Source organism: Acanthochromis polyacanthus, chromosome 11, assembly GCF_021347895.1.
Source record: "Acanthochromis polyacanthus isolate Apoly-LR-REF ecotype Palm Island chromosome 11, KAUST_Apoly_ChrSc, whole genome shotgun sequence".
Taxonomy (NCBI): domain Eukaryota; kingdom Metazoa; phylum Chordata; class Actinopteri; family Pomacentridae; genus Acanthochromis; species Acanthochromis polyacanthus.
The window spans coordinates 17535055-17560924 of record NC_067123.1 but is presented as its reverse complement, the minus strand read 5'-3'; the positions used below and the strand labels follow the sequence as shown (position 1 = coordinate 17560924).

The 25870-nt window shown below is 42.9% G+C and overlaps 2 protein-coding genes across 2 annotated transcripts in view; one reads left to right on the top strand and one right to left on the bottom strand.

The window, feature by feature from the left end:
- foxo6b (forkhead box O6 b) overlaps window positions 1-16325 on the top strand; it is a 49573-nt gene extending 33248 nt beyond the window's left edge. The window contains exon 2 of the mRNA XM_022217827.2: window positions 12058-16325. Within this exon, the coding sequence (XP_022073519.1) occupies window positions 12058-13785 (1728 nt within the window). The 3' untranslated portion in view covers window positions 13786-16325. The remainder of the gene's footprint in view (window positions 1-12057) is intronic.
- Window positions 1-23633, bottom strand: part of rpl15 (ribosomal protein L15) — a 345074-nt gene extending 321441 nt beyond the window's left edge. The window contains exon 1 of the mRNA XM_051955289.1: window positions 23623-23633. The gene's annotated coding sequence lies outside the window, so the exon portion shown is untranslated. The remainder of the gene's footprint in view (window positions 1-23622) is intronic.
- Window positions 23634-25870: the final 2237 nt, after the last annotated feature.

The following is a 25870-nucleotide window of genomic DNA, read 5'->3' as shown; positions in this document are numbered from 1 at the left end:
TACAGCCTGTTACAAAAAACACTTTTGGTCTCTATAGCTTTGTTCCTGTTAATGACAGCTTTTCAATGGGTGAGTTTTTATATACACTACCATTCAAAAGTTTGGGGCACTTAGAAATGTCCTTATTTTTGTAAGAAAAAAAAATTTTTTTTTCAATGAAGATAACATTAAATGAATCAGAAATGTAGTCTAGACATTGTTAATGTGGTAAATGACTATTTGGCAAGAAATGGCAGATTTTTAATGGAATATCTACATAGGAGTACAGAGGAACATTTCTAGCAACCATCACCCCTGTGTTCTAATGCTACATTGTGTTAGCTAATTGTGCTGAAAGACGTATTAGTGATTGTAAAACCCTTGTGCAATTGTGTTAGCACATGAATAAAAATGTGAATTTTCATGGAAAATTCACCCATGGTAATTGTATGAAGGCTTACAAATACAGGGATACTTGCATTCCTCACCTCAGCTCTGCCTCTTTGGTCAGATTTGGATTAGCTAGTACTTAGGAAGAGTCAGGCAATGCCAAGATAGCAACAGCTGGAGATACCACACTGAGTTTCAAAATGTGACGTCACAGACGTTCATCCATCTGTGTATATATAGTCAATGATGCCAAAGAGATTAATATCCAAAATCTTCCACTAGAATCGCATACTCCATCTTTAACTCCTAGAAGTCAGGAAACGATGTTGTTGGCATGTAAACAGTCTAGCTTGTATGAACTCTAGGTTCATTTCAAATTAGAGTCAACTGTTAGTGCAAGTGGATAAGGTTACTGTTATTTGTTAAACTTTAACTTTGTATATTTGTTCCTTCAGTCAAGATGAATATTAAGAAATACCAAATAGGTCATTCGTATGAGGCACAAAGACAGCCTGGATCAGAGGTATCTTCAGTGATTTCCCACAAAGGGAAGCAATGGAGCTGTATATATTGTTCAGTTCTTTATTTGCCATGAACTACTCCACCATTAAAATGTTTGCGGTGCGGCACCACTTATACGGCATGAATTACCAACTGATTTAAGAGCTACCACCACAAATAAAATCTAACGCGATGAGAAATACCATCTAGCCTTTGTTACTTTTTCTTAATGCGTTTCTGCCAGTGTATCAGCTTTTGACTGTGGATCAGTACATTTCCTGGAGCCTCTAAGTGTGTGGATGGATGTGACAGCTGAGTGTTGAGGTGGGTGGTGCTCTCCTGAGACCTGATGGCAGGTGTGATCAGGCCTGTTTATCAGCTTCTCCTTTGGCTCCCATAGGTGTCACGATGCTACACCTGGCGTGTGAAAGCACCCAGGGGAGGGATAGAAATCACAGCCGTGGAGGTGACTCCTTTTATGAGTCAAAGGTGGAGGTGACAAACTACATTTACTCTTGTTACTATAATTTAGGGTTTATTCTTTTATTTGTGCTGTTTTTCAGACTTAATTGGAAGTGATGCATTAGAAACCAGCTGCATTTCCATGTAGGGTGCATTTATTTCAAGATTTTAGTTTGCTTAAGATGAGACACAAACTATCAGTTAAATAGCTTGAAGTCAACATTTAGTCTACACTTAAGTTCTTTAGTTTTGAGCCGCCAACAAACTCGGCTGGGATCATCGTAGCAACCTACTCTTGCTTGTTACCTTCCCTCCTCAAGCTTCATAACTAAAAACACAAAAGCCTGAATGAAAAACATGAAATCAATTTATTCATTTATAATAGGTGAAACAATAATATTGTTCTTGGCATTTGAAACCATTAATAACTTGAGCTGAACGTATTTACATTAAAGGAAAACGTAAAGTGAGTTTTAAGGTTTTTAAGAAAAGAAATTTTGAAGAGACAAGGAAAACCCTTTCTCCGCCCCTAAAAAAAAAAACAAAAAAGTGATATGAACAGACACAACTACAAAGTTGTGGCAGATTGGTGATCCTATGTTAAGATAAGATTAATTTCTGTTAAGAAAATGGCACAAAAGACGCAATATTGTACTCCAGAAAGATGCTACTACAGTACTTGATTAAAAGCCCCCATAATGTTTGTGATGTAAGGAAGGCCAACAGGAAGGAAGCACCACTCATGGTCACTCCAGGTCCATCGGTCTTTACAGATCCGGCTGTGGCCTATGGACCAGGCATCTCTGGCACGCAGAGAGGATTTTCCGATCCCCTGCCCTGCTTTCAGATGCTCGTTAATCTGCCGGCTCTATTTTTATCTGCCCTCTCCTCCTGCCCCCGGGCTCTCCGCCTTCACTCGGCTCCTTATGTCCATCCGCAGAGGGAGAGGCTGCCTCGGCAGGCCAGCAGCTCCAATTAGAGGCCTCTTCACTGGGAATTGGGCTTGCTGTCCGCCCCCGGCCCCTCAGGCTCTCTTCCCGTCTACCTTTTCTCAGGTTAGCCCCAGACGACGCCTCGCTCCTTGCCTTTCTCCACTCATCTTTTCTCTCCTTGTCTGCCTTGTTTCCCTCTCTACCCCCCCTGCAGAGCTTGTAGAGCTCCACGGGGAGTAAGGGGGAGTGAAAGGCCTTCTGTCGCCTGAGGGCTGGCTCTAGTCCCTCGGCTATACTTTGAGGAGAAGCTAACTGGTGCACCTTTCAGGAGGCGGCCTCAGTACAACTGCTGGAGACACTAACTCTGATCCAATTGTCACAGCTACTGCAAGTGTACAGCTGAAACTGCTGCTGGTACTGTAAACACTGATATTCTTCCTCAACACAGAGAAAGAATTGTTGATTGGTGAGCTCTGTAGGACTATCAGGACCAAAAAAAAGGTGCCAGTTTCAAAGAACCTTACATATTTATTGTCAGTTTTAGTGTTCTTTGTTTGAACCAGCTGACATACAGATTTTCCTAACCACAAAATGTTGTCTGCATTCAGTATTGCATAACAGAAACTGTATGGTTCATTGTACATATGTTAAATAATGTGTACTCCTTCCTACTCCTATTCGTGCATGTAATATTTGTAGACATAGTGATGTATTTATTTTGTTTACCGAGAGTTTGTTATACACTTTAACTGTTTTATTAGTTTTATTTTCTAATTTATGAGTTGTCATATGTTCAGAAAAACTCTAATCTAATCAACTACCCTTCTAAAGAGCAATGCTACAACAAGTTTTTCACATACATGAGTCACATTTAGTATTTGCAGTGTTTCACAGTGGCTGTGATGTTTTAACAGTTGCAGCAGCACTATTCTACACATCTTTATTCTAAAGAGGAAAAGATTTCTTTTCCTGGCCTCACGCACAACAAAGTTATTGTGTCCCTTAAATGTTCCAAACTACACTGCATTCCGCTGGATTCTCTGACCTATTATTTTCCTGCAATCTGCCAAAAGAATAGCATCTTTTTTCCCAGCTTAGCCCCCACCCAAACTCCGCATGCTCACACCTTCTCCAACCCCATTAATCCCTCAGCCTCCCACTTCTTTATTTGCCTTCAAAGAGACAAGCGCTGCCCGTGACATCAGTCACAGGAAGTGAATCTTTAGCGTTGACTAATTTCCATCGATTGCCTCCAGACAGGCTTAGCAGACGAGACCCATTCCCACACAGAGCCTGGCTGCTCTCATTTAAGTCTCCCCGCCTGCAGAAAACGCTCCACAATGAACGCAGTCAGCGCTTTTATCTTCTCCCCCACTCCTGCTTATTATCAAATAAATGCGCGGCATAGAGAGATACCCATTGACAGGACCGTGCATAATGACTCCTGGCTGTGTGAAATGGATTAATAAATAATGGTTGAGCAAAGGGAGAAAACGGCTTTGCCTAGTCTCACTACTTCTCAACAAGGCGGTGAAGAACAATCCCCACAACACTTGGCCAGGTTTGTGCCTGACCAAATCTAATGGGGCTCTGTATGGAATTTGAAATGCAACAGTCCTCCTGAATGCGCTATGGAATGCGTCATAAATTAGAGGTGGGCTCCTTAAAATGTGAAGCGGAAAGTACTATAAAATCCACTACATGATGTTCTACTGAATCCTCTAAAGAATCCCCTCCAAGAGGCTTCTCTCCTGTGAGGACAGAGAGGTAAAAGCAGCCTATAAAAATGTCCAGAAGCAGAACTCCTCTGCAACCTGTTCCCCTGTCTCACTGCTGACAGAGCTGCAGCAGAAGGTAAATCACTTTCCTTTTTGCTTCTGCTTTCACGCTCTCATGAGTATACCAGTGGTTCAAAGACACATATCCTGCAGTTTCCATGTTCAAACTCAATCGAAAGGCACACAGTCGAGCCTGCAAACACCAGAGGCCTCCTTGTTTTTAACAAAGCATCCTCATCCATCCCCTGTCAGTGACATATTGCTTCATTAACACTCTTGGCTTTGTGTATATTGACAGCTTTTTCAAAATGGCAGAGAGTAAAAGTGTTCCTGCCGCCTGCTCTGCACCAAAGGGGCTTAAACAGACTATAAAACCCAAACCGAGGCTGTGATAGTGAAGTGTGATGTGACTGCCACTGTACCCCTGTGCCAAAGTAATAAGTCTGTCTGAGACACGGGGTGAAAAGGTCTCAATCTCCTTAACGCTAGATTAAGGAGCAGCTTGATCAAGGCGTCTTAAGTGCTTCATTTTGGAATCAGGATCAATAGTCACTAAGAAGAATTGAGCTCGGAGCTTCGGTAGGCAGAGCTGATTGAATCGAGGCTAATGACTTCTCAGAAGCGCTTTACAGCAGAGGAATAGCTCATACTGTATATCCTGCTTGTTTTTTGTTTGTTTTGTCTATTTATTTCCATTACAACATACAGAAAAGTTTGATTCCCACGCTCAATTTCCTATAGCAAGCAAACAAAGTAACACAGTACCCTGTTAGCATGGGAATGCTAACACACACTGGTGAAAAACATGTTTTCTACCCAGAGCGGCGACAACAGTAAGGCTAGGATGTGACAAATAGCACAGGGTCAATCCAGACCTATTTTGAAGACCCGTGAAAACCTGTGCTTGTTTTTCTTGACTCCCATTAACTGCCCAACCAATTATGTCTATCAACGGTGCGCCCACCCTCAATCGCCATGATCCGACCAATCCCCACCCTGTCTCTGTGGTTTCAGGGTGAAACCCAGCTGAGGAGTGCCCAGAATTAACCAGGATTAGCCTTGGATTGTCGGGGATTACTCAGGCTGGAGAGGGATTAAGTATGATTGCCAGTTTGGGGTGGGGGGGTTGCTGTGTGTGAGGTTGTGTGCGCTGCACATTGAGGTGAACAAGTTGTGAAATATACATGGTGATGTTTGTTTATCATGTGTAACATGTAGTGTTGACTTAACTTGCAGTATGTAGCACTTCACACGAGATGCAGTTGATGTGAAGTGCTTCACAACACACAAAAAGGAAAACTGAACAAAAGAAACAGAAGAAAAATGATTAGAAAAACAACAGATTGAAGACAATGATAATAGTAATCACAAATAGATTATGAAACAACAAACCCCTTGGCACAGATTTGTGAAAGTCCCCCCATCTTATTACATAGAAACAGGACAGCCAGGCTGAAGTAAAAGACACAAAATGACTACTAACCACACAGCCATTTTGTGCCTTCAACTGTGTATCTTGCCGATGTATTGCGTCATTTTGCATCTCTTTGTAGCCAAATTGCAGCTCCCTTTACTTATCTTCGGGGATATTTTCTGTCTGTGGTCATTTTGCATCTCAGTTTGGTTGTCTCTTTCTGGGATGTTTTCCAGGTGAGGATGCAGGACCCTCTAACCCTTGACCCTCTGTCAGGCCTGTTTGAAGTAATCCTTCCATGACATGCACTGCCTGGACCATAGAGTCCAGACAACACTCGCTATGATTAGTTGAATGTCCATATTATTAACCCTTTTAAATCCAAGGTTATCTGTGGAAAAACAAAATCCACCAGACAAAAAAAATACTCAAAGTCAATCAGTATCAGTTGCAAAATTATAAAAACCAAAATGAACAGTATTAGGCTCTATGGTTCAGACACACTTCAGAGAATTTTGAAATACAGCAATTTTCCTTGTCACGATGCCAGGGAGAGATTTGAAAAACTCCAATTTGAAATGAACGTTTTTAGTTTCACCTAATCAAAACTGTAAATTGGAGAGTAAATATCAATCCTGTAACAGTAAGTCGGTAACACCGATGTAGACTGAACCTGTTTGAAAGATTTTCAACTTCGGCTTTCCCAAATTTAACAGAACAGAAATGAAGCACAGCAATGCTACATCCATTTAGTCACTGTGGTGCTAAGAGGCCTCTTCACTGAATATGTCACACTCTGCGACCTCATGGTGGACAGGTATGGTGTGGTTGCAGTACAGGCAGCTCCAGGATGGAAAAGGTTAACTATCAGTAAAGAAGTGTGAAAATATCTAAAAACAGATTGTTCCTCTTTGGTTTGATAGGATCTGGCACATGGATGCATTTTATATTTGCTGTTGTTAACATTTGAGGCTTTTCTCTCCTCACACACAAAGCTCCATTGAGAGAATTGTTAGTAACAGAGAGACAGCAAGAGGGAAAGGGTGCAAAGGGTTACATCATTCTCGTTGCTATGCAACACAAACTGGATAATTTGCAATAGATGTAATTAGTGTTAGCTAGGTTACCCAGAATAAAATAAGGGACAAGGGGGTTGAAAATAATAATAATCAAGAAAATTAGCCATTGCTCTGTTATTGCCACTCTAAAATGGAGGGTGTGGGCTCATGGCATCACACTGAAGAGAACACACAGTTTCTGACCATTTGAAAGGCTGTTTGTAGTTGGGATCTCAATAAAAATGTAGACAAAAAGCATAAAAGACAAAATAATAGCAGGTCACAGAATGATGTCATCAAGCATACAGTAAGCATCGTAAAGGCAACCCTTCTCAGCCTAAGTCAGGCAGCGGGACTGAAATACGCTGCACCGATGACTGTTATTGTGTCCATGCTCTGAATTTGCAATACCAAGACAAATGGTGGGAGAGTCACTTAAAAAATCAGCTCTAAATTAAGATGTTCCTCAACTATGGAAATAATGGTGGAATTTTTATGGGAAATCTCATTTTTTCCAAGCTTGATTTTACTTAACGCTGCTGCTTGACTCTGACCGTTCTTTTCTTCTGGTCAGTCAGCCACCTTCAATGTTTCAGTACTGCCCTGGTGCCCCCTTAAAGGTGGTACCTGCAACATTGGAATAAAATTGTTGATATGTAGGATGTTAACATATTTAGATAGCATGTGGTAGATTTGACATTTTGCCACTGCCCCCTTTAACCCATCACTCCTTCCAGGCTCTGTCCCACTGTCCTGTGCATGAGCATCAATGGAACAGTGTCTTGTAGTCCTATTCCCAATTCAGAATCACCAATTAACCTACCTTGTCTTTGGACTGTGGGAGGAAGGCCTCTGTCGACCAGCAGGTTCAAATCCAAAATCTTCTTGCTGTGAGATGACAGAGCTAACCACTGCATCACCATGCTGCTCTATTTTTTAAGTCAAAAGGCAGTTTTATGTTCAGCATTCAAAGTGTATTCTATGGTCGGAGGTGAACTGAGCAGCATTTATAGAAGTACGAAGTAGTTCAAAGTCATACCGCTCTGCCAGAGGTGTCTTCTTTCTGACCAGTATGCTCACACCCAGGCATTTCGAAAAAAGGAGAGAAGTGTAAGAATTCCATGTATAGACAGATCTGTGTGTCCACAGGCCATTAGCTAACCACTGGACTGACTATCCCCTGACTCAGTGAAAGCAGCAGTGTGTCAGGGTCAAACTCAGTCACTATTTATGTATAATATACAGTATTGGAGCTGGATAAAGTGCAGCGGATTCCCTGTAGAGGAGCAGGGTGGATGTGTGGACAGATTCAGTCACCGTTCTCTCTGCAGCAGTCCATCTCCTCCTGCATTTGCAGAAAGGCAAAGGCTGAGAGCAGAGGGAGCAGAGTCCTCCACTTCAGAATCACTCTTTCTGACAAGTTAATATATACACTGAGGCAAGGATGGGCAGCTGTGTGCCAAAGAAAGCTGCGAATCTGCAGGTTTCATTCCAGCCAAAGGCACCGCTGGAGGATTTCACTGATCAGCTCCTCCTCGGTGACTGACGGGGTGATAATCAGCTCTGCTATGAAGCCTTTGATTGCCATTGTAACATTCAAACCATCATCCTTCTCATTGCAGTGTGATGCTCCAATCCTGCGCCAGAGTCACATTTATATATTGAACACATGCTGGTCTCTAAATCATTAAAGCGATTATCAAGGCGTTCCTTGATATTTCTGTTTGTCATGTTGTCCTTATTGCGGCACTTAGTCATAAAATACTGCTAATGTTGTTTAACAGCATGCTCGTTTATAGATGAGATGCCAGTGCCTTCCAAACTGTTGCAAAAATGAAAGATTTTTCTTATCTGACACTTACAGAGTTTCACATGATACAAACTTAGGGAACCAATCCTGTGAACTTGCAAGGTGAGACTTTCTGTAAAAGTAATCTTTAGAATATATTTTTGGTTTGTATGTGTATGGCTGAGTAACTACAAGATTACAACTTTCCACTGTGTAGTGTAGACTAGTTTTACAGCCTCTGAATAGAGTTGTAGGTGAGCTGGTGTGCTGAGCTGCAGTTAGTGAGGAGGGCTGTGTGGAGAGAAAGGCAGGCAACATCACAGAGTGACATCTAAGCCATTTTCATGCATTAATGGATTATTTTCATGTAAAAAACACAAAGTACCATGAAAGTTTTGCTATCCGTCACTGGTAGAGAAAGGTGGGTGAGTTGCTTCTTTTGTCCGCCCTCTCTGGTATTTATGTGTTAGTCTAATAAAACTAGATTTAACAGCCACACAAAAAGCAGCCGCCAAAAAAAATCACACACCTGAATTAACGCTTCTCACAATAAGAACATCAGAACCTTCCTGACAGGAGGTTTCATTGCAGGATTGTATTACTTTTAGCTCAGTGTACTGTAGCTAATAAACTGGCAACTGAGTGTGTATGGACTTAACCAAAAGATCAATGTAAAACCTTATTTGTTGAAAGACTGGAAAAACAAAAAAGAAAGAAGAAATCAAATTTTACTCTGTTTTTGTCAACATCATAATGATGAATTGAATTTCGTTTGACTGAATGTGTATTTATCATCAAATTTATTCTCTTCTTCATTTGATGAATTGCACACTGGTGTCTATTCAGATCCATACCGGAAACGGATTCATCTCGATCAGTTTCCACACACATGAATATGAATAAGCTTCGTCAGGGAGCTACGGTATATCAAATTTAAAGAACTCCAGAGGACTTTGATAGCTTCATTTTACTTTACCTTGTTGATGATTCATTGGATCCTTATTGCTCTCCTGTGTTGAGATAAAGCTGACAATCAGAAATCATTGCATTTGGGCACAGAAATTGGAATGCTGAGTGGGACGTATCACCGCCAGAGTGTCCCTATTAGCAGTTTCAATACAGAAATGTCAAGTCTCTGTCTGTAGAGAATGCCACTTTAACGGAAGACAATGCAGAGCAGAGAGCTGCCACATAATGGTAAATGTACAATATATCAGCAGGTGAAGGAACAGCAGTCTACTGTTGTGGTGTACTGTAATTGTTGCTCTTGTAGTTGTACGGAGCACCCCTCCACCCCCTCTTTTCATACACCAGCGTACACACACACACACACACACACACACACACACACACACACACACACACACAAACAGACACATCCACATACACGACTGCTAATCACAGCTTGGTACAGGTAGTGAGGCATTGGGACTACTGGTGATTGAGCCTCCCTGGTGGATTGGAAGCAGGAATCTGACAGACTCAGATAAAAGGCTGTTTGGAGTTGCCTGCAGCATCAAACAGCATCAGCCGCCTCCCCACCTCCTCCTGCTTCTCCTCCCTACCATCACCTCCCCTCTCTTCATTTTTCCTCTCTTTTGGTTTACTCTGTTGCCATGGCTACGCTCAGCCGGAGCCGTCATGTTGTGGAGGAACCTGTCAGGGCGCCACTCTCAGATCACCTGATGCGGGTCGCCTCCACCGGCGGCCTCTTTCACACGGCGTCATCGTTCAATTTTGCTTTGATTAAGTCTGCTCTCCGTAGCACGCCGCGGCTGTCGAGTGCAGTCGGTCTATTTCGTAGCCAAGCGTTGAGCTTGTGCAATTTTGTCGACCTGGTGTTTTGGAGAGGACCCCTCTGAACAGCAGAAAAAAAAGAAAAAAAAACATAAATGCATCTCGCCTATCCAATTTCCAGAACTGTGAAGCGAGTCTAGTCAAAGCAGCGTGATTTGAGTGGAGGATGGGATGAAATTACCTGTTAGGAGTCATGCTGTGGCGATGGGTGCATGGGGAGGGGGCTTTTCTACATGAATGAGAATAGTAGTAGGTAGGATACAAGACTGATTTGAAACCCACTTAAAGCTGAATTCCTCTTGTAAACATTTTGCGAGAAACCTATTACCTGCTGTTCTGGATGCTGTGCTTTTCATAATACTCTGCAACAACAAAGAGCCATCACCTCTTTTAGCTGGCTGTCCAGTTCACAGCCATGTGGCTCTGTATGCTGCCGGAGTAGGGGTATGTGTGTGTGTGGGTGTGGGTGTGGGAGGGTATATATGCAGACTGTGCAGGTTGCGTTGAAAGTTGAAATGTAAGCTGAACCCCCATCCTTTCTGTTTCTGAAATCTGTTTGCTTTTCAGTGCGACTGACTGACTGAATGAATGAATGAATGAGGGGAGGTGGGGTTGGAAGTTCTGTAGGGTGATGAGAGGATGGATGTGGAGAGGGAGAGAATGAGCAATGTCGTGATCAAGAGGGGCTGGGACACAGAGAGCGAGATGAATGGGGCTGAGAGCAGGAAAATTGGACAGGAGGCGGGGAGTGAATGAAGATAGAGAATGGCTCGAGATATCAGGAGACAGAGATTGTGAGCTATGTGCAGGTAATAAACAAGGCAGAAATAGATAGATATCTCCAGAGAGGAAAAAGAAAAGTGTGTGATTGCGTGCATGAGGTAGATGGTTGGGCGGGAGGGGGGGTTTGTTCCTCCCCAAAGATCAGGAAAGGGGAAAAAAAGCAAAAGAGAGGGAAAGAACGAGAGGGCGGAAAGGCAAAGGGAAGAAAGCTGGAGAGAGTGTGAATAATGACACAAGCAGGAAAGATTTGGATGAACATGCTGTACTTAGACTAACTTGGCCAGCTGAGATGATGTGTATCCCTGCTAAGCTCTCCTTTAGGCAGGCTTAGATCTCATCAACTCACTCCAGGTTGGCACTGGCTTCAAATGCTGCTGTGGAGCCCTGGATTAACTATACAGCCGTCACTCAGACACTTAAACAGGGGTCTGGAGAGGCTTATCCTATGTACCCCCCGCCGCTGCGCTCCACTCCCACCCACAACCACCACATCCGTCCCCCCTTCAAAGCTACTTGCAGTAAGACTTCAGCGTAACGATATCCGCCGTGGTTGCCTACGGTCATGTTAATTGTGCCATGATTTTAAAAGAGGTTAAATGAGCATGTCCCTCCCCTCCTCCTTTCCCCCTCCATTTACTTCCCCTCTATCTTATTTCAGGCCTGTGTATGAGTGTTTCTTTTTTCATTCTGGTGCTCTTCCAGATCTTCCCCTGCCAAATCACGCCTCCCCCCATTCCTCCCTCCCTCTCTCCGTCTCTGGCTGGATCTCGGGCTTTCATATTTGGAGGCCCTGCAATCGATATAGGCTGTCTGTGATTGGGTTGCCTCGCGTGATTCATTTCTGTAACCTTGGTGATGGTTTGATGTGGAGGCTGCACCCATGTCCATATTATGTCTCAGTGAATGCGTGTGGAGAGGAGATGCTGGTCAAGGGAGGTATCGATTGGTCCTTCATTCTGCCTGCCCTCTTTGCTCTCCCCTCCATCTCTCGCTTTTTCTTTATCCATCTTTTTTCTCACTTGCCGTGCAGGCTTGATAGTTTGGCCATAATTTGAAATGACTTTGTGTTCTCAAGAAATGATTTTTTAACCCTAAATGTTTCATTGAGTGTTAATATTTATCTCTTTTCTCTTCTCTCCCTCTTTCTCCCTCCCATCTCTCTCTGTCATTCCAGAACTCGATCAGACACAACCTGTCCCTTCACAGTCGCTTCATTAGGGTGCAAAATGAAGGGACGGGAAAGAGTTCCTGGTGGATGCTCAACCCAGAAGGTGGAAAAATGGGAAAAGGTCCCAGACGACGTGCAGCCTCGATAGACAACGGCAACCGCTACCTGAAGACCAAAGGTCGCATCAGCCGGAAGAGAGCAGGTGCTGTTGGCCTTGGACGGGGTCAAGGTCAGGGAGCTGGACCGGCAATGCAAGGCTCGCCAGAGCATGGCAGTCCAGCAGGGAAGGCAGGCGTGGGCATGGGTGGTGAGGAGTACGACACCTGGACGGACCTCCACTCCCGCACTTCATCTTCTGCCTCCACGCTGAGTGGCTGCCTGTCCCCAATCCTAGCTGAGGCAGAGGCTGATGAACCAGAGGAGGGTGGGCTCTCCTGTTCAGCTTCCCCGCGACTATACCCCAGCCCCACCAGCACCCGTTCCCCGGCCTTGGGTACTGGGGGCCACTGCCCCACAGTGGAGCTGCCTCAATTGACCGACCTGACAGGGGCTATAAGTCTAGATGAAAGTGGCTATCCTCAGCCACCACAAATCAAATGCAATGGTTATCCCTATGTGCCTGGGCCCAAGGCAGAGGGCTCCTACTGTGGGCCCATGTATGGACAGCCTTCCATGGGCATGCTCCGGCACCACACTCCCATGGAGACCATCCAGGAGAACAAGCCAGTCAGCTTCCAGCGCCCAATGAGGGGCTACTCAGAGAACAACGCCCTGCAGAGTCTGCTCACTGGAGGTCCTCCATACTGCAACAAAGACACAGTGCTGGGCCAGGGACGGGAAACACACACGCTAATGACACAGGGAACCAATGGCGTTCACAGCCAGCACAATCACAATCAGAATCGCAGTCACAATCATAACCACAATCACAGCCAGGAGCATGCTCACAATCCCAGTCTACACAATGGCCATGGCTCAGTCCATGACCAGAACACAACCCACCATCAGAACCACAATCAGGGTCACAAACACCAAGCCAGCCTCGACTACAGTCACAGCCACAAGCCCCACCCTGCCCATGACTATGGTCCGAGCCATGAGCATGGTCATGGTAACAAAGTGAATCCCAGCCATGATCACAACTCTCGCTCCAGTCAGAGTCACATGCACAATCACACCCCTCACAACCCTCATAACCCTATGCACAGTGGGCCTCACCATCAGGCTCTGTCCCCACGGGTGAGCACTGACATCCTGCAGCCCTACAGTCTCAAGACCTCTAACCACTATGGGCCCCGCCCCCACCTCCCAACATCCCCTTCCCTGCCACCCAACCCTGCTGGAGTCATGGACGTTCCCCAGGACCCCTGCCGCCTGGCATCCGCGCCTCACCCCCGTCACCAGCCGTACCCCGGAGCTCACCATCAGGGTATGACTGACTCCTGGCATGGTTACTACCATAACAACCACCAGCCGGGAAATGCTGGTTACCAGGGGCAACAGCACAACACCCACAGTAGAATGGCTGCCAGCTTGGAAATGGAGAATGTCCCTAATAGTCTGGACTGTGATGTGGACTCCATCCTGCTCAGTGACTTTATGGACACAGAGAGCATGGACTTCAACTTTGATGGTTCTCTGTCCCAGGGAGTGGGAATGGGGATGGGCATGAGTTTAGGAGCTTTTGCCTGCCCTCCACCGGCACACAGCAACCAGAGCTGGGTGCCAGGGTGAACTCAGGCCCAAGGGTTTGGAAAGACACATGACCAGAACGCTCGCCCACTGGGCTAAGCTGCTGGTGGGCTGTACCCTTGGACTGACTGACTGTGATTCTGTTTCTCTGAGACAATATGTATTGTCATTTTGTTTCCTGGGGACTCCCTACATTCCCACATCGTGCTCTTTCTCTCTCTCCCCAGCCCTGTTTATAAAGCCTTCTGTCTCTATATTGACCCTGCCCCCAATGAGCCCAGTGCTAAAGTGACACCCCCTATTCATGCCCTTCAGTTTTGTTTTGTTGTGTTTTTTATGCACTCCTCCCAATCTCATCCTGCCTGTCCTAAGCTCTCAAGCACTTTACATCCATCTTTTCATACAGATGCAGTAACACAAAGACCAGGCAAAGTCACGTTGTGTGTTGGCTTAAGTTTAATGTATGCAATCCACTTTTACGGTATTATCTCCTTCGACAAAGGAGGTGTTGTTTTGACTTGAGAACATGATCAAACAGCTGCATAAATATCTTCAATGTAGAGGTGCTCTCAGAATGGGGGTTAAAAGGCGAGGGGGGGGGACTTTGAGGTTTAAGAAGGAAGAAAAAAAGGATTTTTTTTAAGAAAAAGAGGGAATAAAAACTAAAGGAATGGAAGTATAGGAAAGAAAGGAACTCGAGGGTCAGTGTGACTTCTCCTGTCCCTAGTGGACAGTGGCGTCTCCTATTGCGACTCAGTGAAGGAGGACAGTCATGCATCAGGCAACCATCAGCACCACTCCATTGAAATGCAACGTCCCTTCTTTAATCTCCAAAGTAATGCCAGAGTGATGCATCACTATTGCAAATCTAATGCGCCACTCTGTGTTTTTTCAACCCCCCCTCTCCCTCTTCAACTCCGGACACACCGGCTTAATGTGTTTTGGCGAAAGTGATGATTAAAGTCACTCTGCACTAAATGGGGGAGGGATTGAAAGGAGGTGGTGTTGGGGAGGGGGGGCACTGAGGGTAGATGATAGGAGAGGAGAAATGCAAATATTCCCTCTGTGCCTCTTCCTCTCCATTTTGTGGATTTATGTAGCTTTCCCTGTAATGAAATAAGCAACGATCAGAGCCTGCTGTACATCCTGAGGAGCCCTCTGATTGGCCTGCACTGGGCTGCCTCAGCGTGGCACCTTCACCGGCTGACCCCAGAACAGCTTAGCGAGCAGCTGCGGTCAGGCCAGGATGTTGATGGAGCTGCCGTCCTCAGACCCCCGGCAACCTTGTCTAATTCACTAACACCCAGGTTCAAGCCCACTATGTGCTTTTACTCCTGTGAATTGCTCACTGATGAACAGCGTCAGCAGATTACTATTTGGTGCTATCTCCTCTTCCCAGACTCCCTCCTATCGCGCCGCCCCATCCCGAGGTTACTCGGAGGGTAAACAAGAGTAATTAACCGCCAAACAAGATGGATGATTTATGCAAGTGCATGTATTCGCTCATTGGCACAAAGTCATAATTCTTCCCCCCCCCCGCTAAGCACAAGGAGGGCGATTTTTGAGAGGTGGTGCCCAGCGACAAGGTAAAGCGGCTGGCAAGTGTCGTGCTTACAGTGTCCTTCAAGTCCTTCAAGCATCCTCTTCACAAACGTTTTAGCCCCGTCCTGGCCATAGCTTTACTTTGCTGTCGTCTTTTCTTGTGCTCGTTCTGTGATTGTGCAGTTGTCTGTCCTGTTTCAATACAGCGTGGATAGGAGCTTTCGTGTGCATTTTATTTTCTTCGTTCATAGTGGGAAAGCAGTCAAAAGGGGGCAATCGTCAACCCTTGTTCTGGCGCCTGTCCCACTTAAGATAGAGAGAATAGGAACAAGAGAGAGAAGAAAGGTAGCTAGATACAGAGAGATACTGAATAGGAGGGAAGCAACTAGATGAGTAGGCAGGATCTGTGAGACTGTTAGAGATTTTCCAGCTCGGTAGCTTTCTGTAGAATTGGCTGTTTCAATCAGGCCAAATGTCAAGTGCTACTCAGCCAGCTCCAGTGAGCTTTGACCAGAAAGCCACTTCTCCCTCCTGATCAAGGACAATGACGGGTATTTCCATACACATTTCTTTTGATTTCTTCTTTCCTTTTCATGAGTTCAGATGGCCCATTGTTGTAACCCAACTGTAATTTGTTCTCTGGCCTGTGTGCACTTGTGTGTCAAAGCTTCTCGTGGGTGTGCGAGCGTGTGTGCGTGTGTGTAGCACAGTGATGTACAAGACCTGATTAAGGGAATATTGTTGAGAAGTAACTTGCCCTGGTATTGTCCATGCCTGGCTGAGTGCAGCATACATAATATATACAGTTTATATTTATTGGTTAGGGAGATGGGTCTGTGGAGGACCACTCAGACCCCTCACTGCTTTGTCTTCTTGATGACAAAGAGGCAGAATGCTATTTCAGTTTGACTACATTTCATTCTGTACATAATCTATATTGAGAAAATTGTATTATAATTTTTTTGAAAATATCAATTTCTTTTCTAAAATGATGTATCTGCTCATCTGGTGAACGTAAAATAAAAACAAATAAGAACATATATGTTTTTCGTGTTTGTTTTTTTGCATACACAATCGCATGTGCACTGTCTTCAGATTTATGTTGCCCAAGTGAACTGTGACGGTGCTTTTACATCTGTAATTCAATTCATTTGATCTCAGTCAAGGAAAGAAATGGCACCTGAATCTGAACCAGAATATTGCTTGGTTTTAGTTTAGTACATTGACTTTTTACTAATTACTCAAGAAGAGTGAATATGGAGTCATAGAGACTGATGTGGAACTCACTCATGGGAGTTGAGTGATTCCATCAGGACTAATGCTCCACTTGTAATGTGTATATTTATGTTGTCAGGAAAACAAATAACTCATTACGAGATACGTTATTACCAGGCTGCAAATCATTGTATAATTAAGAGGTAAGTAGAGGATAGAAAATGAAAAAAAACCATTTTTTTTAGGTATTATGCTGGTAATATTTTCATTTAAGGACCTAATGAACAAAGTCCACAGATGACAAAAACACAACTGACTGTGCATAGCTGTTACCATGGTAACCAAATGAACTGCACAAACATATACACTACCAGTCAAAAGTTTGGACACACCTTGTCATTCAATGTTTTTTATTTAGTTATTTTATTTTCTATATTGTGGATTAATACTCAAAATCGACATTTTTTTGTTTGCAACAAAATTCCGTGTGTATTCTTTTATAGTTTTGATGTCTTCGGTATTAATTTACAAAATCTAAAATAATTAAATGAAAACCATTGAATGTGAAGGTATGTCCAAACTTTTGCCTGGTAGTGTATATCACTTAAAAGTTTAGTAAGAAAATTGCTTCCTCAAAAGCTTATAAGCAGCATATGCCAGTGGAATCATGATCATATCAGTAAACATAGGTGAAGTCAATGGTTCAGGGAAGACATGAAAAAGTTGCCATGCATTGCCTATAACTCACAGAACATGCATCAAACTGGTTTGTTACTTGGCTCTTATTTTTGTAGGTTTTGCATCATTTTTAGCAGTTATGATAACATTGCAGTGCAACTGCCAAAATGTGAAAACAAGAAGCTCCAGGGCATTGATTAGTTAAGTGTCCAGAGGATATGATGTTTTGTACAGGTTCGCAATTTATTACTTAACCATTTTATTTGGGCTAAAACTGAAAGTCAGCCTAAAACATTGAAAATACATTTTCATTGCAAATGAAAACTTTAGGCATGCAAAACAATTGTAAGTTAGGTCAAAATTCATCTAGAAAGTGAGTCTGTAAACTGCTACTGGTAATAATTTCAATGTTTGCCTTTGTTTTCTCCTCTAGTTTGACTTACCAGGTACTAACATGTCTCATGTGACTGAGTGAAGACCCCATCTTAGCTGTTTATCTATTTATTTATTTATTTATCTATCTATCTATCTATCTTTATTTCACTAAGAGATTCAGAATCTCTTTTTCAAGGGAGTCCCAGTCAAGCTAGGCAGCAGCAAATACTAAATACAGTTAAAACACAATTAAGACACTAGTAAAAACAAATGAAAAGATTCAATTTACAAGCAAATTATTACAAACAAGTGCATGTTGTGGAGTCGGCCTCAAGAACTCGCAGTTTGGATTTAACAACGATCAATGAGATTAACTCGTTTAGTTTCCAGTCTTTCTGAAATATATTCTACGCAAAAGGTGCAGAGTAAACAAAAGCCTTTTTTCCCAATTCTGTGCGGACTTATGGAACAGAAAGCAACAAATGATCTTGTGAACAGAGAGAGTGAAGATCAGAACTTTTCTGTACAGTAAAGGAGCAAATGTGGCTAACTTATTGAGTATGTGGCTACAAGCATTACATGCAAAGAACAGATGACAAAAGTACAAAAAAATCAGATCAGTGTTGTAAAAAACTAGTAAAGGCTTTTAAGTTTTGAGTTACATTATATTAACAAAAAATCCCTGATCCCTAATTTTGAGGATTTCACATGGACAGCTAATATGCTGTTTAGTTAACATCAGTTTGGTGATATATCACAAGACACGTCATTGTCTTTATTTCTACAGCTGTGTGTGCCTGTGCGTGAATGTCTGTGGGGCACATATGTACATGTGTGTGTTTGTGTGTGTACACGTGTTTATGAGAGTGTGAGAGGCTTCATGGAGAATTAAACAAACCATTGTATCACCCCAGACCTCAGCTTTGTGACTGTCTGAGTGTGAATTTGCTGCAAACTCCCTGCATGCGTTTGTGGATGTGTGTGTGTTTTGGGGAGTGTGTCTAGTCTAGCGCCTGTGTGATAAGGCTCGTTAGCAACCCGATGCCGTGCCACAGCTGTGTCTGTCCCAGCGGAGGCTTCCTCACTGAGGGACTGACTGCATCTGCACTGCCGTACTGTGCAACACACACACACACACACACACACACACACACACACACACACACACACACACACACACACACACACACACACGACCATGTCCCCATCGCCCCTTCACCTCGGTTCTTGTGTGTGGCATGAGTCTGCAGAGAAGGAGAGTCAAAGCAATACATAGTTAGTTAGCAGCCGCTCACCTGACAAGATGGCTGATCCCTGTACACCTGGGAAGATGGCAGCACTTGGCACTGCACACACACACACACACACACACACACACACACACACACACACACACACACACACACACACACACACACACACACACACACACACACACACACAATCACATGCACGCACACTGTCAGAAGCCAATAACAGCTCTCCATCATCTTCAGCTCATGCCGTTCTATAAAATATGCCTCTCGGATGCTAGTTAGTTCATCTGGTAGAGGGAAGAAGAAGGTTAGTATGAGACAGAATGCATAATAAGGACGGGCTCCTGCTGCACTCCATGCAAATGTGAAGCCCGATGTGTCAGAGCCTTGATGGATCTGTTCTGACAGACACGGTGACAGCCCGGTGACAGCAACTTAAAAACCTACACTCCTTCTCCCTCTCCCTTTCTCCCTCCTCGTATATATTTACAACCAGAGCATCTTAATGCACTTTTCCTCCCTAATCTCCCATGTTCCTCTGCAGCTAGTTCAGAGACATCCCCATATTTCACAGGATATGGAATTTTGTGATCTGACAAAGGTTGTAGGCTGATATGCGAGCTCTGTACTGGTGTGTGATATCTGCATAAACTGTACGGTAGTGTATAATGTGCAGAGTCTGTCACTAAATATTACTGAGAGACTGAAATTCTTCACTGAACCCCAGGAAACTACTCTATTTATCAGTCTCCCGTTGTATTAATCATGCAGTCTGGTGGTGTTGTTTTTAAAATAAATTGCAAATAGCTGATTATGATTAAAATGGTTGTTGTGCTTTATATAATAATTACACTACAGTCTAACAAAAGAATCAGAAATTCTATGGAAAAAGCTGTTAATACATGACAATGGAAATCATATACATTTAATTTCATGGGAAGATTGTAATTGATAATTAGTTTAACTGTGAATCAAAATACAAATTATCCTTTTGACCCAACCTCTTAAAGAAGTTGCAGTTTTTCCAACCACATTGCAATCTGCAGATATGTATGACTCCTAAAGTTGTACCAAAGATGGGTAAAACTTTTTAGCTGAACTAACCCTAACGCCAAACTGTATTTAATGTGCAGGTACTGTATGTAGCAACAGCTGTATGAAACAATAACTCATGGTTGTTGGTTGTCATAGTAACACAACACATTTTCTGGCTCAGAGGCAGCAAATGAAGGACTGGACAATGGAGCTCAAAGACATGCTGATGCAACTCACCTCTCAACACAGTTAGGAGTGACTCAATCTGAGGCACAACACATGGGCCACGATGACTTAATTGGAACCAGGCGTGAACTAGCCTGTTGGTTTCAACGCCGAGAAAATGAAGCCCGGATTTTGCTACTTCCTGCTCGTCATTTTAGATTTTTTGGAGCCAGTGACGTAAAAAGCGTCATCAAACACACTGGATCGGAGAGCAACTAGGGGCAGGACCAGTCTATGGGCGGGCCAGACTGAGAGCTGAAGACTCTCTTATCCCGCCCACATTTTACCACAGAGGCTTCTGTTGCTGCTGAAAGCCTCGCCCTAAAGGATCTGTCAATCATTCCAGACAAGACTGTCTATCAAGTATAGCCACGCCCCCTGGCTCTGCCAACTTTAACGATTTATTTAAAATTCAGTATTGATTTATTTTAAGATCGACCACCTGATCTCTCATTTTGACCATGAAAACTAACGGGAAAAAAATCCTGAGCTGTAGAAAATCAGTCTATCAAATTTTATTTTTTCCGGTGATGAATTGGGGTCTATGGAGCAAAAGCTTTTTGGAGCCAACCCCAGCGGATGGCATTGATATTGCAAGTTTTTGACACTTCCGGGTGGGCTTCAATTTTGGAGCCAGATGCTACGTCCATCTTTATATACAGTCTATGATTGGAACATCACTTTCAGGGCAAGACTTGTTGGTGCTACTGGTCAACAGTGGTAATTTCCGAACAAACGTGGTAGTATGGGATTCCAGAGATCAGATTGAAGGTTTTCGTTCTGAAGGTTGATCAAAGTTATCTACTGAAGGAAGCTAAATATATCATACTGCTCCCAACGGTCTGACCAGGATGATGAATGGTAGCCAGCTGCCAACCAGTGTAAAAGAAGCCACCGATTAAGTTTAAAGGTCTCACATTTGTGTTCACAGATAAACTAAAACATTATGACCAATAACGGGAGACATGAATAACGTTGATTATCTGAGTGAAGAGTGAGGCAGGCTTAAAGACCTGAGAGGCTTTGGAAAGGGCTAAACCTGAATGGCCAGACAACTTGGTCAGAGCAGCTCTGATATGGCAAGATTTGTGGGGTGCTGCCAGTCAGCAGTGGTGGGTCCCTACTGAGTGTTCAGCGGGGGGACACTACCTCTGATGACAAGGTGAGTATGTGGTGGCACAACAGCAACTCTTAACTTAAAGGATTAACAGCACCTGGGGCAAACATATTTGTGTTATGGATACCACAAGGCACCTTTACAGGTCTTGTAGTGCAAATGCTTTCGTGGGTAAGAGCTAGTGTTGTTGTACCAAAACTAACTTCGATATCTACCTAAATTTACTAATAGTAATACTGAAACAATACCACAGAAAAAAAAACTAAAAGCAGAAAACAAGTGGAATAACAGATGAAACCAAACATCCATCCTTTATCTATACTCTGCTTAATCCTCAGTAGGGTCGCAGAGAGCTGGAGTCTATCCCAGGGGGTGAAGGCAGAGTACACCCTGGACAGGTCTATCACAGGGCTATACATAGAGACAAACAACACTCACATTCACACCTACAGATTATTTAAAGGTAGTGGGAGACAGAAATCCATAAAACAACAGGAATGAATTACTGTACCACAGTGTGTTCACACATTCCAATATCCTACTAGAACTGGAGGAACTCCTCATTAAGACCAGCTCTTTACACCTTCATATCTCTCCACCCTCACATGTCACACTGCTGCTTGTAAAAAGTTAAATCCTTGCAGAGATAAGTGCAGCACTACTTTAGTGCACATTTTATTCACCTACTTTCACTCTTTCAGCAGGAATTCAGTCGATCATTTATAACCAGTGTTGTTGGTCTGCAGACAGTAAACGGCAGATTTTTAGGAGCTTGTAGTAAACTGAGTTAACATTAATGGCAACCTGTTGCTCTTTGAATTCTTTGAACAAGTCAGTGTATCTGCCAGAGAGATACTTTGCCAAGGTTGGTGTGTTTGGCTCACTTGGTTGAGGTAGCAGGCTTTCAGTTTTACAGAAAGGCTTCCGAAACTATAAAGAAAATAATGCTTTATTGTTCTTTGTGCATCTATTTTGCGGACAATCTGGACAGCCGGTGGGAGCATTTGTTTTTGCAACCTCTCGTTTTGTCACCATGAAAGCTGCAGTGTGCTTAGGAGAGAAGAAAAAAGCGGTTGGCACACCCACTATGCCTGCAGAGAGTGGTAGCAGAGCGCTGCACACTGCACCGCTATCGCAAAGCAAAGATACTCACAGGCTTCTGTTAAAACAGTCATTCTTTAAGTTCCAATACTAACAAAACGGGAATAGAATGGTTTTCAGTAGTAGAGTATTATGATAGCTTTCGAGTATCGGTGTGCTATGCCACACTAGTTGGACCTGTTTTGGTGTCACACAAAGGCTCAACAACATATTATGGATTAGTGGTCATCATACTTGGACTAATCACTGCGTAAGTGAGGTCAAACTGTGATCCAGGTCTTTGTAGAATGTGTGCTGTTACATAATCATGATCGACATCTTCCGGCCTATCACAAAATTGTTTTTTCGTGGTGATGGCATAAAAGGGGTCTATGAGCTTATAGAAAATGTTAATGATCTTAACCCATAAAATAGCATGCAAACCACAGCGATAACCCTTTATGTATCTTTGTGCATTTGATATTTAATTTGATATCCATGGAGGACATAAACTGTCAGCGGACATACTGTACAGTAATGTGTCATGATCCAGCCTCAGTGGCCTCCTGACCCCATGCAGCTCCCAGCGAGCCACTGGGATGGGCTGATGGGACTTCCTGCTGGTGAGTGCGTTGCTGTGCGCTCACTGCTGTGGTTTATTACAGCAGAGCCTCCCCAGGGATTCAGCTGATGGCGAACATCAAAGCCATGCCTGGCATATTAGAACAGCTAGGATGTGGGTGGAGGTCATCTCCAATGAATTCTGCCTCATATATGGGACAAACGCCTTCAGCACGTTGCACAAATGCTCATTATCAATTCATGGAACCATTGAACGCTCCCTGTCTCTCTTCAAATTCTCTTTTTTTCTTGTCTTTAAAGAGAACCGAGTGTGTTTTTTTTTTTCTTTTTTGAGCATGAATTTCGACAATTCAAACTTCCGCTCAATGACAAGCTACTAGTCCCATGCTGGAAAAAGGTCCCATGTGTTTGAAGCATCTAGGCCGCTCCATCTTTTTGATCAGCAGCTCGGCTGTGAATTCTGCAGATCAGAAAGTGGATCAGAGGCTCCCTGGGGACCGCCATTTACGCCTGCCACCAGCAGAGGATAGAGAACGTAATTAAGAGTTTGTTAAGATGCCCAAATTCCTTCTCATTTCCACCCGCCTCCTTCCATCCGCCTCCCATCCCTCCTCCTCCTGCTCCCAGTAGCTCTGATCTCGCCACAGATTAAACCTCTCATTCCCCGAGAAGACGGAGCCATGGAGGGGAGCTGCATCTCCAGCCACACAGGCTGATTATCTTAAAGAGTAATTAGTGAGTGTGACAATCCCAGAGACGGAGCGCTGTGTCGACATGATGGAGATGGATTATTCTGACTGGGGTGTTCACAGGCCCCTCTAAAAGGCACAAGACAGAGGAGTGCATGTGTTGCATGTGTGTTAATTATCAGTGTCACTCATTCTTTATGTGTCTTTATGTGCTTGTTAGTAATTACTGTTCATGTATGTGTATGTATCAGTGTCAGTCAGTCAGCAAGCAACTTTCAAACCACCGCAAGGCAACAATTATCCCCTCAATAATACGCGGCTCAGGCTTAGTACACACTGTGTGAGATTTGATACTGAATGCTAATTGATCTGGAAGCTGATTGTTACTTACATGGGGGAGGATGAAGACTTGAAAACCAATTTTTCCTGCATAGAGATGTGTCTGGGTCAGTCAGTAGGAGAATATATTTAATATTAGCTTTTCTGGTCTTATCCACAGGGGGAAAAAAAGACAAGGGAATTATCATACCATATATGCTGGTAAAGTGGACCTATCAGCAGTTATCAACATATCACTCCTTATCGAACAGAGTGTATAAATAGTTATTAGAAGGGAATTTATAGACATTTTCTAAATGTTATGCATCAAAAAATGGCCTGCATCACACAGACTATTTCTTATTTAGAAGCTCGCAGAATTTACACTGAATAGCTATCAAAGGTAACTCTTTTATAGCAAAAAATTTCATTACCTTGGTAATATTTAAACCAGTTATAGAGAGCTGTTTATGCATGTCTGAAATGATGTTCAGTGATGACATACAGAAGTAAGGTTTAAAATATGTTTTCACATGATATATTTTGGACTGCAAAACATTATGACAGTAAAACCAAGTGATTTATTGCATAATTCTAAACTATACAAATACTACAATGTCTTGGACACACTTTTTTGTCCATATATTTGCACAAACATAAGACTACGTCATAATGACACTTACAAATGTCAGACAGTAACAACGACTTTGCTTTTCATTAACTCTTAAATTGATCTTTGGGTTGTTAGCAGCCCCATACCATTGTACTGTATTTTTTACAGTAGCATGACAGCCGCCTGGGTTACAGCTTTAGTGCAGAACATCACTGTCTTATCTCCTGAAAGATTTGATCACAGCAGTTCTGCAAATCAACGGCAGATCATTTAAAGCAGAACCGTAACAAAGAAATGTCACCTGAGATACACTCTGAATGGCACAATAATCAAAATATGTCCAATTAGCACTCATGTGGGAATTTTAAATAGTTACCTCAACTGCCTCCCCCCCTGCTCCTATAAATGTATAAAAAGAAGAAATTCCTGGCCTGATTTTCAACTTGGAAAGCCAGGGGATCACACAAAAATGTTAAAACTGCCGTGGTCACAGCAGGAGGAAAAGAGAGAGGTGTAACAACTTCCAAAAGCTGGATGTTCTAAAAGCTCAGAATCAAAACGGCTTCAGCTGAGAGACTCACATAAAAATGCTGTACATGTCTTGTCTGTCCATCTGCTCTCAACTGTAAAACAGTAGAGTGGTGTGAACTCTGTGCCAAGCACACAACTGTGATTAATGATTTCTGTGCTGACTAATTTAGGTTCAATCACTTACACTGTAAAAAAAAAGTTCATAAATTTTACCGTAAATAATTTTTTTGTCCAAACTCTAAAACTGTTCGATCCAGTTTATATAACACTGAATCACTGTAAATAAGGTAATCAGAAGAAAAACATAGCTTTATTTTTTAAAATGTTTTTTCTCTTGAAAGCATACATTTCCCTACTCTGGCCCATTTATTTAATGGAAAAATACTGTAATATACATCAATATTGTAAATTCTGCATTTGTTTCTGGGAAAAAATAAATTCTTCACAGGTGAATGTACGTACTGATAAAGGAAACATGTCATAATATTTATAACAAGTAACATGGAGATTTTTGCATTTATTTCATGTAAAAAATATAGTTTGTACCGGTCAGATTGATGTACTTTTCTGTCAATAATGGACATATGCTTTAATATTTATGACAGCCAGAACTGCAAATTTTGCATTATTATATAATATTCATTGCTAAAAAATACACATAGTAAATGTTAAATACACCAACTGTTGTGCTGGTAATGGTAAAATGGAGTATTATTATTAATACTCACACAAACTTCATTTTCTATGATATTTTCATGTAAATTTTCAAATAAAACAACCAGGTTAAAACTTTTACAGTAAAATATGGAATGACTCACATTTTTAACCAGAAAAAACAATAGTATCAACACATTTTTTACTGTAAATGAAG